General features: G+C 53.4%; 2 protein-coding genes across 5 annotated transcripts; both read right to left on the bottom strand.

Moving 5' to 3' along the window:
- Positions 1-2,115: 2,115 nt before the first annotated feature.
- On the bottom strand, positions 2,116-5,121 carry HRAS (HRas proto-oncogene, GTPase). Of its 4 annotated transcripts, XM_036875815.2 has the most exons (6): positions 4,967-5,121; positions 3,646-3,803; positions 3,291-3,469; positions 3,037-3,196; positions 2,867-2,948; positions 2,116-2,503 (listed from the first exon to the last, which is right to left on the bottom strand). In XM_036875815.2, exons 2-5 carry the CDS (start codon positions 3,754-3,756, stop codon positions 2,886-2,888), a joined length of 513 nt encoding a protein of 170 aa, XP_036731710.1. In that variant the 5' UTR covers positions 3,757-3,803; positions 4,967-5,121; the 3' UTR covers positions 2,116-2,503; positions 2,867-2,885. The 4 variants fall into 4 exon arrangements, with proteins under 4 accessions (XP_036731710.1, XP_036731708.1, XP_057362757.1 ...); XM_036875813.2 differs by lacking the exon at positions 2,867-2,948; XM_057506774.1 differs by lacking the exons at positions 2,867-2,948; positions 4,967-5,121 and adding an exon at positions 4,858-4,878.
- Positions 5,122-5,222: 101 nt separating this feature from the next.
- Positions 5,223-15,788, bottom strand: LOC130684755 (uncharacterized). Its single transcript, XM_057506656.1, has 2 exons — positions 15,231-15,788; positions 5,223-5,506 (listed from the first exon to the last, which is right to left on the bottom strand). The coding sequence occupies exons 1-2, from the start codon at positions 15,786-15,788 to the stop codon at positions 5,453-5,455; spliced, it is 612 nt and encodes a 203-aa protein (XP_057362639.1). The 3' UTR covers positions 5,223-5,452.
- Positions 15,789-15,822: the final 34 nt, after the last annotated feature.

Raw genomic sequence — 15,822 nt, 5'->3', positions numbered from 1 at the left:
AAGTCCAGAGCTGCCTCGAGGTCCCAGGGCCACGCAGTTTTCCCCTTGAGGCCCACGGAGTGTGGACGAGGCCTCAGCTTATTTTGCAGCCAGTGTCTGCAACACTCCGCTCGGGGTGTTACTGCAGAGTGCAGGGGTCTATTGCCCCCCCCAGGTTAGTGACATGCTGACCAGGCCCCATGGGCCCTGCTCAGCCTGTTCTTCACGCCTGTTCCCCCCACAGACCCCCTTCTCACTCACCCTGAGGCTCTGGGGCGCCTCGCCTACATCCTGGAGGGGAAGGGCGTGCTCACAGCCACTGCACGCAGCCCTCAAGGTACACAGGAGTGAGCCCACAAGCCCAGGGACGCCCCAGGCATGCAGCCCCCAGGAGGGTGTCCCCGCTGTGGTACCACTGGCACAGGTGGACCCCTACGGGCGGCACACTGCAGGCTATAGCAGCCACCCACCTGAGCAGCCCTCGGGACCCTGACATGCACCCCCACACCCAGCGCTCCTCCTGAAGCTGCGCAAGTTCCTACAGGGCTCCCTGTCTCAGACCCACGCCTGGAGGGTGCCGTGGTGCTGAGGTGCCTTCAGGCCTCCGGGGCTGAGCTGCCCCCCAAGGGAGCTCAAGTGCCCGTCCCCCCAGTCACCCACCCAGGGCAGACGCCGCCCACACAACGGGATGAGCAGCCTGGCGACTGTCCTCAGCATCAGGCCAGGGGGCCACACAGAGACCTGCCTGCAGGGCCAAATGGCCTGGTGTGGAGCTCACCCCATTGTTTGTTCTCAGCAAAACCTGAGGAGTCCCCAGGAAGACCCTGGGCCCCGAGCAAGTATCCCCAGTACCCATGACCCTCCTCACTCCTGGCACTGAGACACTCCCTGGTCCACCATGCGCAGCCACGCCCAGCACCCAGGGACGGCAGCATGAGGGAGTAAGCACAGGGCCCGAGGCTGCCCCTCTCCCCAGGGGCTGTAGCCCTGCGATGGAATTCCCTCCCAAGCTTCCCGCAAGCAGGGAAGTCACAGGCAGGACCCAGACAACGGCTTGAAGCCAGAACACTGGATCTCCTTCCCTTCAGCACCTTCTGGGCTGCCCCTGGGGCCACGCAGCGGGCCTGGTCCTGCAACCTGATGGGCCCAGCGACTAAAGATGGGGGCGCAGGGCCCAGGACACAGCTCCTGCCCCATGGCCCCTGCAGCCAACACCCCACAGCAGGCAGTGACCAGAAGGGTGGAGATGGAGACAGGGCAGCATCTGGTGAGCTGCCCAGAGGCCTCACACGTACCTGCCATCCCAACCTGTGTCCATGGGGAAGATAGACGCTTGGAGGCCCTCGGTGCGGGGTGTCTTGGAGCCAACAGCACGCCCTGCCCCTTGATCCTGGTTGGCAGTGTCCTCCTCATACAACACAAGTCCCTGACCCAGAAGGACCTGGCCAGTCCTGAACCAGGGCCCTCGGAGGGCAGGTGCACCACGAGCAAGCCCGCAATCAGGATGCACACAGAGGGGACCAAGCCGCCTGTGACCAATTCTGGATGTGGGCCCAAGGCAGAGCAGTATGTAGGCTCCTGGGGCCTGTGGACACCCCACAAGGCCATATCGGTGACTGAGGCAGCTATGGGAGCAACAGACCACCCAGTGAGGGGGCAGTAGGGGCAGGCAGGCTGGACACACACACACACACACACACACTCAGCCAGGACACCAGCCCTGAGCAGCCATCTGGCACCTCTGGGGCAGGCCTCTGCTCCACGTCAGGCTTGGACCCCACAAGCAGGACCTTTCATTACCAACAGCAACTGCCTTCAGGGTCCCTAAAACTCAGGAAACAGGATCCAACCCAAGTCAGAAGAAAGCTCCAAGGAGGTGGAGCCCCTCCCTGCCCTCCAGGGGTTTTTGGCATTCCCCAATTAGGCCTCCCTCCCAGTGGGGAGCGACCACCCTTCTCTCAACCACCCACTACTGATTAAGGTCAATAAAGCATTTCTTGTGTTAAGATGCCAGACGCCCTCCAGTCACTCCCAGAGGCACAGGGTGGGGCGCCCAGGCCTCCTGACCACCCTCCCGCCAGCTGCCCGTGCCAGGCCACATGTACCACAGCCCCCGGCCTCGGCCAGATGCCAGGGTCAAGACCATCAAATAATTTACTGCAATTCAACCTGTGCCCATTAGGCCAGAACAGGGCTGGGAGGAGAGGAGCAGCCGGGGTGCTGCGGCATCAGTTCACAACAGTCTGTGCAAAGCGTCCCGGGAGGTCTGCCATTCACCAACACCCCTGCCGGGCTCAGCAGCCCTCCCTTCCCTCTCCTTCCTCCACCAGCGCCTCCTCCTGCCTCGGGCCTCCGCATCCAGGACAGGCACCACGGATCCACAGCAGGAGTGCACGCAGCGTGGTCAGGAGAGCAGGCACTTGCAGCTCATGCAGCCCGGGCCGCCCTCGTCCGGCGGGCTCAGTTTGCGCGCCTTGTGCTGCCGGATCTCACGCACCAGGGTGTAGAAGGCATCCTCCACGCCCTGGAAGGGGGGCAGGCTCAGGAATCTCCCAGTCCCTCCCACCATCCGCAAATTGCCAGGTGCTCACCGCACAGCCCCAGGACCACCCCAGGACCACAGGGCAGCCGCTGGTCTGGCTCCAAGCTTGACCACCTGTACCCAGCTCCTGAATGAGCCACCGCCCTTGTCCACCACAGCCCACTAAGGGGTCAGGGCCACCAGGACCACAGGACGCTCTGGAGGCAGAGGGTCCGACGCCCCACGGTAACCGCTCCAGCCTGGCTCAGGGCAGCTCTCTCCAGGGACCTCCACCTCCCCTGGGAGCTGTCAGCCCAGACCCCGGCCCGGGCCTCCCTCGCTGCCCTGCCGTCCGGGGAGACTTACAGCGCAAGGGGCCGCTGGGTCACAGGGGTCCTGGAGGGTCCCAGAGGGTCCCGGACCTGGAGCCAGAGCCAGAGCGGCTGCCCTGTGTCAAGGGAGAGGGGCAATGAGCGCTGCTCCCTGGCCGGGTGGGGCGGGTCCCTGGCTAGCTGTGGGGTGGGGAGCCTGCTCACCTGGCGCGTCTTGGCCGATGTCTCTATGTAGGGGATGCCGTAGCTTCGGGCAAGGTCCTGTGCCTGCCGAGACTCCACAGTGCGTGCAGCCAGGTCACACTTGTTCCCGACTAGGACCATGGGCACATCGTCTGAGTCCTTCACCCGCTTGATCTGCTCCCTGTGAGGACAGTGTGTTGGTCAGTGGGCTGCAGGCACAGCTGCCCCCAGGATGTACATAAGACCGGGCCTCTGAGGGTCAGGGGACAGCTCACCTGTATTGGTGGATGTCCTCAAAGGATTTGGTGTTGTTGATAGCGAACACACAGAGGAAGCCCTCCCCAGTGCGCATGTACTGGTCCCGCATGGCGCTGTACTCCTCCTGGCCCGCCGTGTCCAGGATGTCTAGCAGACATGTCTCCCCATCAATGACCACTTGCTTCCGGTAGGAATCCTGTGGGAGGACATTACTCAAGGGCCCTACCCCTCCTGGCATGGGGCGCTCACACGCCAACTGTTCCCTTGTACCCCCTCCCATGCCCCACAGTGAGGGAACCCCCTCCAGTGGGGCAGGCAGAAGATAAGCCCAGGTCAGGATTCAGGGCTGGGGACAGGAGCAGCCCCACGCACCTCGATGGTGGGGTCATACTCGTCCACGAAGTGGTTCTGGATGAGCTGGATGGTCAGGGCACTCTTCCCCACACCCCCAGCGCCCACCACCACGAGCTTATATTCCGTCATCCTCAAGGCGCTACAGTACGAAGCACTGCGGGGGTCTCCTGTCCCACCTGCAAGGAAGCAGCACTCAGCCGGGCCCAGGGCCCCGGGGCAGGCCACAGCGCTCCCGGTTCCTGCCTGCCTTCTGGGCTGCGACATCCAGCCAGCATGGTGGCACAGCTGCTCACCTGCAGCACTTCCAGCCAGGGGTAGGAGAGAGGTCCCGCCTCCAGCTGCATATAATGTGTGAAAGAGGCAGGGCGCAAGCCGCCCCCAAAGACAAGGCTGACAGCTGAGAGCAGCTTGCAAACCACGCACCCAAATTAGAAGTTGCTGGGTAGGCACAAAGCCCGAACTGGAGGCCCTGCCGGCTGAGGCTGCCAGTCCCCCTCCCAACAAGAACAGGTCTGGCCACAGTGGAGCACACAGTGGCGTGTCCAGGCAGGCCAGTGCCAGCCGACAACCAGCACCGGGCCCCACCAGCCATGTCGATGGTGCACAAAAAGAGCATTTACTGAGCACCAACTACACACCAGGCGCCACTCCAGGTACAGGATGACAAGCAGGCAGAGAAAGAACCCCCTGCCCTGGTGGGCTGGCCTGTGCTCCTGAACAAGTTAGAGAACCCCATGGTGCCCTGTTGCCCTAAGAACTCTGTACAAAATAGGGCACATGGGGAAGTTAGCTGGGGGTGAAGGTTCCAGTTAAGCAGACAGGCTGGCAGGAAAAGACCCTAAGGAGGTGTGGGCCCACAGGAACAGGTAAGAAAGAAAAAGGGCCTGGGGCACCAGCTCGAGTGTCCGCGATTTGTGATGTTTAATGAGAGAGTGCGTCTGCAGGGGCAGCGGGCAATGACTTCCTAAACCCAGACTCGCTTGGTGTGGGGGCCTCCCGCGGGAACCTTGGGACCCCGGAGGGTGGGCAAGCCTTCCAGCGCAATGGCCACAGGGGCGCCCACACGCGGCCTGAGGGCACTTGTGGGCCCCAAGGAGGGCCGGCCTGGGACGCGAAGACTGAGCAGCGAGTCTGGGCGAGGCAGAGCGGACCCACCGCCGGCACGCCCAGCCCCCGCCGCCGGCGGCCCCCGACCCCGCCGCAGCGCCCCGCCCGCCGCCCGAGACTCACCTGCGCCCCCGCGCGCCCGCCTGCGGGCCCGGCGAGGACAGCGGGCTCCCCGCCCGAGCCGCGCGCGCCGGGCCCGCCACCCCCGTTCCCGCCGCCCTGCTGCACTCACCGCTCGCTGGCGCGACTGGCCCCGGGGCTGGGGCCGAAGCCGGGTCGGGAGCGGGGGCCGGGGCCGGGGCGCGCGGCTCGCCCGGCGCATGGGCTCCGTCCGTGGCGGGTGCGGCTCCGGCTGCGGGGGGCGGACACTTGGCCGGGCCCGCGCAGGCCCCGCCCCGCGCCCGTCCGTCAGCCAGGCGCGCCCTACTATTGGGCACGCGCGCCGGGGGGATGGGCATCCCGCCCCGCCCCGCTCCGGTTGGCCGAGAGACCCGCCCGTCAGGGGCCACGGCTGGGCAGGGCTTCCGGGAGTGTTGCGGAGGGCGGTGTCCGCCCGCTTGGCTTTCGGGGGCTGCGGCCTAGGGGAATGGGTTCGGCTGGACTTGGCCGGGCCCAAGGGAGCGAGGGCTGCCGGGTAGCAGGTCCGGGGGCAACAGCTTCTCCCGGAAGGACCCAGACCCTCCACGGAACAGGCGAGACTCGTGGGGAGATAGAGACCCTACGCGGGGATCGGTGGCCGGCTGTGTACTGGGTGGGGTCGCCCGGGTCCGGTCTGAGTGTTAGGCAGGAAAATAGATATGAGCGGGGTGGAAAGGGAACAAGGTCAGTAAAGCCCCCTAGAAAGGACTCAGTTAACCAGTTAAAACTAGAAAGCCAAACATAATGTTCCTCATGTAATCGTAGATTAATGATACCAAATTTTAAAAAATAAAAAAACTAGAAAGCCAGAAGACTCAGAGTTAAAGTTAATCAGTTAAAGCTCAAAAGGTCAAGAGCAACTTGGCCTCTAAGGTTTGAATATTCCCCAGATAAAAGTTTCTGAGCACAGCCCATGTCTTCATTGTGTCAATTAGATCATTGTAAGATTGACTCTAGCCCGCTAAAAAGGCCCACCTATATAAACAACGTAATAAAGACAGGTGATCCCACCTTAAAGCCAAAATTGCATTTTGAAAAAAACCCAGTAAGTTTTAGAAGATTCTTAACATACTCTTTAGCAAACAAATACTTCTGCCCACACCTTGGAGGAAGGGCAGGTAGTCTTGATTGATAAGCTAATTTTGCAGAATTACCTAGAGGACTGATAAGAAACTTAACATCTCAGCAAAAATACTTGAGACCACTTAACAAGCTCACATCCCTAGCCCTTTGTCATATTCCTGAAAAATCCTTAAAAGGGGGAACCCCCAACTTCTCAGGGCGCTTGCTCTTCTCTATGAGGTCGCCCGCATTTTCTAAGTGCGTAACTTTAACTTTTTCCAACCTTTCAGGGCGCTCCTCTCTGAGGTCGCCTGCAGTTATTTCTAAGAAGTAACTTTAAATAAAACTTTTACTCTGCTTCACTACTGTGTCTCTGCCCTTCAATTCTTTGTCGTGGCGGGGACAAGAACCGAGGAAAATACACAACGCCTCTCCCCACAACATACAGGGTGCTGTGACTCAGATGGATTCCATCCTTGCTAAGCCGAATGGACCTCTCCCACCAGCAGACTTGGTGCTGCGTGACTCGCATGGATTTCCAACCCCCAGTAAGCCGCATGTGCCTCACCCCCTGGCTGGAGGCACTCACTCACTACTACCTCTTCTCTGGGCATCCTTTCCTTCCTTCTCTTTCTCTCATTGACCCAAAACAGCCGCACTGTGGGCATGGGTCGAGCAGTAAAGGCCACAGGGTGCTCGCCGGAAGACTCCCGTGACAGGATAAGTTGGTTGTGGACTGGGGAAGACTGCATTAGGCACTCTGGCAACTGCAAGACAATGTCCAGGCAACGCAGGCACACTGTAAAAGCACCCACTTCCAATCCTGCGGCAAGTCCCCATGCAGGGTTTAATGTGTCCACGCAGAGACTTCCTTTTCTGTGTTCTCAGATTTCCCCTACTTGCTGCATTTCTTTTTGTGTGTGTGTGTGTGTGTTATCTGCTAGTCAGCTAATTGGGGCAAACCCCAAGGACCCACATCTCATGATCTCCTTGGCCATGAGATGTCCACCAAACCCACCTGGAGGCAGCACCCACTTGTGCTTGCCTTGCGGGGAACCCCTCCCTAGGAGGCAAGTCACGATTGGGTCCTAGGGAATGTCACCCAGAGCAACCAGATTTCTCCCTTTACTCTCTTTGATGGCTCCCTGCAGGAGCTAAGAGACTTCTCACTTGCCTCTATCTATGACCCTTTGTCCCTTTTATATTAAGTTCTTTCTGTTGTCACATCTGCTCTATTTTCCATTTAGAGGGAAACAGACTTTTACTCTGATGGGATCTACAGGTCTGACTTAACTCTGACCTCCCATTTAGGACTCACCTCTCCGGCCTAGCCTGCAGCGTGCAGGAGGACCATAGCCTAGGTTCAAAACCTCTTTCTCAGCACAGCAGTTTTTTTTTTTCCTCACAGCTGCCTGCCTCAGCCCAGGCAACCAGGAGATGATCTTTCCTAACTAGTTTAGTGACCTCTCCAGGGACCCTGACCTCCTATGTCCCCTGAGGAGGCTCTCAGATCTCCGGGAGGCTGGCCTGGCTAGAACACTCCTTTATGCCTTCTGCTGACTCTAAAAACGCAGTTAAGAGCTGCCACTTTTCCCTTCTTCCACCCTGACCCTGGAACCTGTAATTACTATTAAAACCTTAAGACTCAGCAAGTATAAAGACCAAAGTTTCCTAAAAAATCTCTACCCTAGAATCCCATTCTCCCATTTCCTCTGCTCTTGCACCTCCTCCATTCACTGTTCTCCTCTCATAAGCCTTTCCCCTCGCCTGCTTATTACAAGCCAGCTTTCTAGCTATTTGCCTAGCTTGGTTGAGCCTCCTTCAGGCTCCCATAAGACCTCGCTGTCAGCCTTTGTCAACACCTGCCACGTCTCACGGGACCACCTGTGGTAAGCCCCCTTTAACCCTTTGCTAGGAAGCCACGAGACTCTAGTCCTCCATGTCCCAAGCAGAGACGTCTGACGAGGGATGCGTTAGGTCCTGGGCAGCCGGCTGTGCCAAGACCTCCGGGATAGACCCCGGGACGCTGGGCTCTCTAACCCATTCCTCAGGACTAGAGTCTTCTGTCTTGCTCCCGGAGACATCCGAGACAGGAAGAGTTAAATCTCCTTTCTTCCTAGATGAGTCACACTGCGGGGCTGCTTCTCTCCCACTGATCCCAGTTCCACCCTAAGGCTCTCAGACTGTAAGTGGGTGGGCAGCTAAGCAGAGGTCCCTTACGTCCAGGCTTGTGTCTCAGAAGCCAGAAGGAACTCTGCCGAGCTTGCAAACTCGATGCAGTCCTCTCCTCGCTCCTTTCCCTACTTCACTTCTGCCCCAATGTCAGCTTACAACTAAACTTAGCTGAGCAAAAGAGTTAATTAAAGAGGCTCATAAGTCGGCCACAGCCTTCGCTTGTCTGATACTAAGGTTCCCATTAGAAAGACTGCTGTTCGCTCAGTAGATCCTAACTGAAGTCATAATGACAAAGATGGTCTGCAGAAAAAAAACTCTTCTCCTGTGCATACAGACAAGCCTAAGGAATGCTAGCCTGACAGTTTACAGCAGCTTATTCTTGTGCTTAATGTCTCAGTAATACATTTGCTCACTCAAGGCAAAAATCTTAATATTAAAAGAGCTAAATTCTGCTAACAACTGTGTGACCTTCTGTATCTGCCTTTATATCTTTGTCACTTTGGTTAAAGCAATGACTAAATATTGTTTCTTAATGACTTAGAATCTTCTTTTAAGCAATTGCCTTAAACACTTTTTTCCCAAAATCACATTCAGAAGGTACTTTTACCTCTAGTTGACTCCCAAGATTTTCCAGAGATCAGAAAATTTCCTCCTCATACAGGAAAACATTTTAGCTAGTTCAGCTTGTACATTTGATACGTAATTACTTGGGAATCTTTGGCAAATGAATGATGCTAAACTTTAGATGATTAAACTGCTACACACTGCAGAAATAACCAAATATCCTTGTCAATTGTGTTAACCATAGCCATTTCTAAGTCTTTTATCATTTATAATTGCTGTTTTATTCCAAAACTAGTAAAAAATCTAGATTCAAGCAAAGCAAGAATTAATTACCTAAGACTGAGTAAACTGAGGAAAATGATTTTGTGGCTTTTTGTTTCAAATGCTGCTAATAAAGTGTTTTAAGCTTTTTCTCTTAAGCTGACAAGTTTAGTGAATGACAATACCTTTGTAAGCAGAATTGAAACATTTATCTTTCTCTCTACCTGATCCCTCCAGAATTAAAAAAAACTCTTAGTAACTATTTTCATATTTTATGGCAACATTATTATTTGCATATGTTCAATAAGAATCTGCTCTCCTTGTAACAGGACACAGTTGAAAACACTGGTTATTACCAAGGCTTTGACTGGAATGTCATATTTGAGAACATGCATAGACTCAGATATGACCAGACAGCTCTAAGGAACTAAGATTGACTTTATGGAGCCAACAAAGCCCCTTGGAAGAACTGGCCTGGTACCTTGCTTAGAGTTCCCAGCAGCCTGACCAAGTGAGTAAGGAAGGTCACTTCCTGGCAGGTGCAGGAACCTCAGGAATGTCTTGAGGAACCTCAAGAAGAGAGGAATTCACCCAAATCTACAGGTACTGCAGGCACAACCTGATGGCAAGTCTGGCTTGGCTTTCCTGGCCTCAAGAGGCCTTAACAGCTCAATCTGAAATTCCTTATAAAAAGTTCCAGCAGAGCACATTTAAAAGATCCTATGTGATCAAGTACTTTTCTTGCGGCACTTATATAATCAAGCCAAGTGTTCTGGAGCTAAACTTATTTTTCTTAATATGAGTACATCTAATAAAAATGAGGGTAACTTTAGAGAGAAAAGGTCTGTTTCAATAATGAAGCTTTATCTATACTAGATTCTAATACTAGCCATTGTGAAATAAATTAAATCCTAAATTCTAGGTTCCTCAAACAGCTATCCATGACTCTCCAAGTGTTCCCACTTTTCTCCCATCCCAACTTACTATTCCTAATCCTCATATTTGGCCACGCATTCTTCATCTCCTTGACAAGTTTGTTCTTCCAGAATGGAAAGTCCAACTCCAGATGTTGCTCCGACATGGATTTCAACCTCTGTCTCTCACAAGCGGCGAAGACACTAGCTGATCAAGTCTCTCAGATTCATCAGAGGCTCTCAGAATCATAAGGAGTTCAGTTCCACTTTTAGAACTGGGCATCCTGGCAACTACCCTTTGCTAAACTTCTAATGCTTTTACTAGCCCCACTGTGTGAACCATGCTTACTAAACCTCTTAACTAACTTGATGCATTTCTCCTGAAAAATTCAAGCCCTTACTAACTGATTAAAAGGCCAATTTCCTGAGGCCAGTGCCTTATCAGAATATGCCACATCTATACCTAAGTTTCAACTGGCTTTAAGAGGATTTGGACTCACTCAGGTCATAGCCTGACCCATCAGAAGACAAGCCTCTCAATAGCCCAGGGACCCAAGTCCTCATCAAAGTTTGGGAAGATGAGTCACCCTAATCACAATTGCAGCCTATTTGGGAAGGACCCTACCCTGTCCTTGATGCGAAGCCCACGAATGAGCTTCACAAACACTCAAGGTAGGAGAGCAAGGTACACGCTTTTATTTATAGATAAAGTGAAAGAACAGAGCTCCTGGCTCATGCCAGGAGGAGATAAGAGAGTCAGGGGTAGTGCATTGTCTAGGAGTTTTATAGGCAGTTGAGGATTTTTGAGAACATGAAAAAGGCTTAGGGGTGTGGCCTTGTTAAGTGGCCCCTGAATGTTTAGAATTAACACAAGCAACTTCCTGCTCTGATGATTTCTCCTTGAGATACCAGCATCTTGGTCTGGGAGCATATGAAACAAGGCCACCTGCTCAGCCCCCAAGGTGGGCTGAGGTATTGTTTGCTAAAGAGTAAGTTAAGAATTTCTAACGTTGTAACTTCTTGGGTATTAAAATGCAATCTTATCTTTAAGGTGGAATCTTTCTTGCCTTTTACTGTGTTGTTTATGCCTGGGCTTACTTGCTAAATTAGTTGCCCAGTTTGTAAAATCACCTCATCAGATCTGAAGGAGGAAAGACAGCACATAGGCCTGGGCCTTTAGCATGCTAAGGTGAATCTTACACATGATTGTAAATGATTAGCATAATAAAAATATGTGCTACTCTTCTTTATCTGGGGAATATTAATTGATCTCACTGAAGAATGACTCTAGAGCTTAATGTTCAACACAGAGTTTTGGTGGGGGGTTTCCTTGCATGTAGTTACATTGCTCTGACCGCAAATATCCTGCCTTGCTTTCTTCAGAGGCCCTCACCCTACTCTGACTACACCCATGGTCCCTGTCTCATCCTTACGTCTACCCCCTCAGCTGTCAAGGTCCCTAAAGTCGCCAGCTGGATCCATCACTCTTGTGTAAAGTGGTGGAAAAATCCAGCAGTGCAAAGTCATAAGACCCAAGAATCCAGCACCTGTGAGCCTGTAGAAAATCTAAAGTATCTCTTCAAGTGACAGCCACCTAAGATAAGTGCTCCATAACTCCAGTTCCCTCTTTCTGAGCATCCTTATGAGTGGGACTTATTCATTTCCTGTGCTATTGTGAAACCCCTTTCCTTTAGCCAGCAGTATTTCTGCCCTTGTTAGATTTAAACCTTAAAAAGAAAGCGGTCTGAAACATGCCATCATTACTATCATTAACTCTCACCTTTATTAGTTCCTCTCCTGGCTAAACCAAATCTTCAAATCCTTCACAGGGTAGGTGTGGCCCTGACTAGCACTTTTCATCCCCCACCTTGGAGTAATAGTATGAGCTCTCATATTCAGACCCTGCCTATTTAACCTTCTAATTCAATTGGTGTCTTCTTGCCTAGAAGCAATCAAACTGCAGATGGTCATAAGACAAGGATTCCAACAGGTACCTTCCCATGACAACACCTCCATCTTCATAGGCCCACTCACCCCTACAGCCAGTCTGAGTCTTCCTTGCCTCAACAAACAGCAAGCAACTAAAACCCCTAACTGGATGCCCTTACTGTCCTAATCTCCTCCATGTCCATGGGTGTAGTCTGAGTAGGGTGAGGGCCTCTGGAGAAAGCAAGGCAGGATATTTGCAGTCAGAGCAGTGTAACTACATGCAAGGAAACCCCCTACTAAAACTCTGTGTTGAACATTCAGCTGTAGAGTCATTCTTCAGTGAGATCAGTTAATATACCCCAGATAAAGCAGAGTAGCATGTTTTTATTATGCTAATCATTTATAATCATGTGTAAGATTCACCTTAGCATGCTAAAGGCCCAGGCCTATGTGCTGTCTTTCCTCCTTCAGATCTGATGAGGTGATTTTACAAACTGGGCAACTAATTTAGCAAGTAAGCCCAGGCATAAACAACACAGTAAAAGGCAAGAAAGATTCCACCTTAAAGATAAGATTGCATTTTAATACCCAAGAAGTTACAACGTTAGAAATTCTTAACTTACTCTTTAGCAAACAATACCTCGGCCCACCTTGGGTGCTGGGCAGGTGGCCTTGTTTCATATGCCCCCAGACCAACATGCTGGTATCTCAGGGAGAAATCATCAGAGCAGGAAGTTGCTTGTGTTAATTCTAAATATTCTGGGATCACTCAATAAGTCCACACCCCTAAGCTTTTTCTCATGTTCTCGAAAAATCCTCATCTGCCTATAAAACCCCTAGACAACGCACCACCCGGGACTCTTGTCCCCTCCTGGCGTGAGCCGGGAGCTCTGTCCTTTCACTTTATCTCTAAATAAAAGCCTGTACCTTGCTCTCCTACCTTGAGTGTTTGTGAAGCTCATTCTTCGGCTTTGTGAACAAGAACCCCGGCATCATCCCAACAGTCAGCAAGCAGGCGGACCCAAATAACTACACCATCCCTCACAAGCAGGAAGCAGCCAGAACGATCATCACCCCTCACCCCAATGATTTGGGTCCCAACTGCTTGAGGGGGGAATGTTAGGCAGGAAAATAGATATGAGCAGGGTGGAAAGAGAACATGGTCAGTAAAGCCCCCTAGAAAATGAGACAGGGACCATGGGCTTAGAATAGAGTGAGGGCCTCTGGAGAAAGCAAGGCAGGATATTTGCGGTCAGAGCAATGTAACTACATGCAAGGAAACCCCCTACCAAAACTCTGTGTTAAACATTAAGCTCTAGAGTCATTCTTCAGAGATCGGTTTATATTCCCCAGATAAAGAAGAGTAGCGCACTTTTTTATTATGTTAATCATTTGTAACCATGTGTAAGATTCACCTTAGCATGCCAACGGCCCAGGCCTATGTGCTGTCTTTCCTCCTTCAGATCTGATGAGGTGATTTTACAAACTGGGCAACTAATTTAGCTGCAGGCCCAGCTGTAAACAGTATAGTAAAGGGAAGGAAGGATTCCACCTTAAAGTTAAGATTGCATCTTAACACCCAGAAAGTTTAAGAAGATTCTTAATTTACTCTTTAGCAAACAGACAATACCTCAGCCCACCCTGGGGGCTGGGCAGGCGGCCTTTGATATGCTCCTGGACCAAGACGCCAGTATCCCAGGGAGAAATCAGAGCAGTAAATTTCTTGTGTTAAGTTAATTTTTAATATTCAGGAACCACTTAACAAGTCCACACCCCTAAGCCTTTTTTTACGTTCCCAAAAAATCCTCAACTGCCTATAAAACCCCTAGACAACACACCACTACAGGCTCTCTTGTCCCCTCTTGGCTCATGCCAGGAGCTGTGTCTGTCCTCACTGTATCTCTCAAGGAAAGTCTCCCTGGCTCTCCTGCCATGGGTGTTTGCTAAGTTCATTCTGCGACTCTGCAAAAGAGAACCCCGGCATCAAAAGGACTCAGTTAACCAGTTAAAACTAGAAAGCCGGAAAAGACTCAATTAAAGTTAATCAGTTAAAGCTCAAAAGGTCAAGAGCAACTTGGCTTCAAAGGTTTGAATTATTTCCCAGATAAAGAAAAGTTTCTGAGCACAGCCCATGTCTTCACTGTATCAATTAGATCATTGTAAGATTGACTAGCCCGCTAAAAAGGCCCACCTATATAAACAACGTAATAAAGACAGGTGATTCCACCTTAAAGCCAAAATTGCATTTTGAAAAAAGGTTCTTAACATACTCTTTAGCAAACAAATACCTCTGCCCACCTTGGAGTAAGGGCAGACAGTCTTGACTGATAAGCTAATGTTGCAGAATTACCTAGAGGACTGATAAGAAACTTAAAGTCTCATCAAAGATACTTGAGACCACTTAACAAGCTCACACCCCTAGCCCTTTGTCACGTGCCTGAAAAATCTTTAAGAGGGGGAACCCCCAACCTCTCAGGGCGCTCCTCTCTCGGAGGTCGCCCGCACTTTCCAAAGGCGCAACTTTTTTTCCAACCTTTCAGGGCGCTCCTCTCTCTGAGGTCGCCTGCAGTTCTTTCTCTCTAAGTAACTTAAAATGTACATTTTACTCTGCTTCACTACTGTGTCTCTGCCCTTCAATTCTTGGTCGCGGCGGGGGCAAGAACGGAAGAAAATACACAACGCCTCTTCCCCCAACCCTGTGCTGCCTGAAGCCCCGCGGCGGGACCCGCAGTACCTTGACGGCGCTCACAGCGGCGCCCGCGCCCTCCCCGTGTGCGCCTTCTCTGCGCCGCGCCATGCCGCGCAGCCCACCGAGGGTCCCCAGCGTGTAAGAAAGAGCACGGGGTGGAGCCTCAGGGAGCTCAGGGTCAGCACCCAGGACGACCCCCGGGCTTGCGGCTGGAGAAAGGCGGAGGGGCGCCGGGTTGAGGGTCAGGCGATTGGAGCAGGCCCGGGCTGAGCCAGGAACCTGGGTCCCCCAATGTCCTGGGCCCTGCTGCCCTGCACCTCCATCCCCGCAGTTGGCTCCAAGACGGACGCAGCCCCTCCCGGGTGCCTGGCATCTTTGGCCAGTGCGCCCCGGGCCATGCGGTGCTCAGCCTTTTACCCCGTATGGGGATCCTGCTTCCCACTTACCTAGCGAGCCCCCCGCGCGGAGCTCCGAGAAGGGTCCCCCTCCCTCACCCCGCATCACCCCTCACTACCAGTCTCCTTCGACTTGGGCAGACTGCAGACCACTGGCTCACCCACCACCCCGAAACTCGAGGTTCCAGTCCTGCAAAAGCTCACTGAGACCCCATTAACAAACGGTACCAGCAAATCCAACCCAAAAGTCGCCATAGGAGGGTGAACTGAAGACCTCCAATTCCAAACCCAAACACATTATCTCTTTCCAAAACACGTTTTTTAGCGTCTCTGAATTTTCAAAGTAGAGCGTAAACTCACCCTCCTTACCCTCGCAAGGAAGAGCGGTGCAGTACGCACGGCCCAGATCTCACCCATGCAGTCCCGGATCTCACCCACTGCAGGTTCGGCCCGCGGGGCCGCTCCTGGCCACCCGGCAGGGCGCCTTGGCGACTCCCCAACCCGAGTCGCGCCCTTCGAGGGGGCGCGAAGGACAGGCAGACAGGCGGCGGCGGGCGGACCCTCGGGGCCCCGCTGCGGGTGCCAGAGTCCGCAACCCCTCGAGCTCAGAGGGTCCTTTCCCACGGCGTTTCCTTTTGTCGAGGCGTGGGCCACACTGGCTGGTGGGGGCCAACCCCGCAGGGCCCGCCTCAGGGATCTGGGTAGGGCGGGAGCGAGTCTCCCCGCTTGCCGCCTAGGCTGGGGTTTTACACGTTCCCGTGCGCGCCAGGGCTTCCCTCGGGGCGGAGGGACGCCCACGCACGTGCTGAGCGTAACTCGGGAGCCCCCACCAGCCTGGCTGCGGCCCCGCCCCCACCGTCCTGCCCTAGCAACAGTCGCTAAGGGGCGTGGCTTGGTCCGAGGAACCTGGGAGATCCCGCAGCTCATGAGTATCTGGGTATTCAATAAGCCCCGCCCCCGT

The sequence above is a fragment of the Manis pentadactyla genome, chromosome 9, assembly GCF_030020395.1.
Source record: "Manis pentadactyla isolate mManPen7 chromosome 9, mManPen7.hap1, whole genome shotgun sequence".
NCBI lineage: Eukaryota > Metazoa > Chordata > Mammalia > Pholidota > Manidae > Manis > Manis pentadactyla.
Note: the sequence above shows the minus strand (reverse complement) of the source record. Positions and strands in the feature narration are given on the sequence as shown.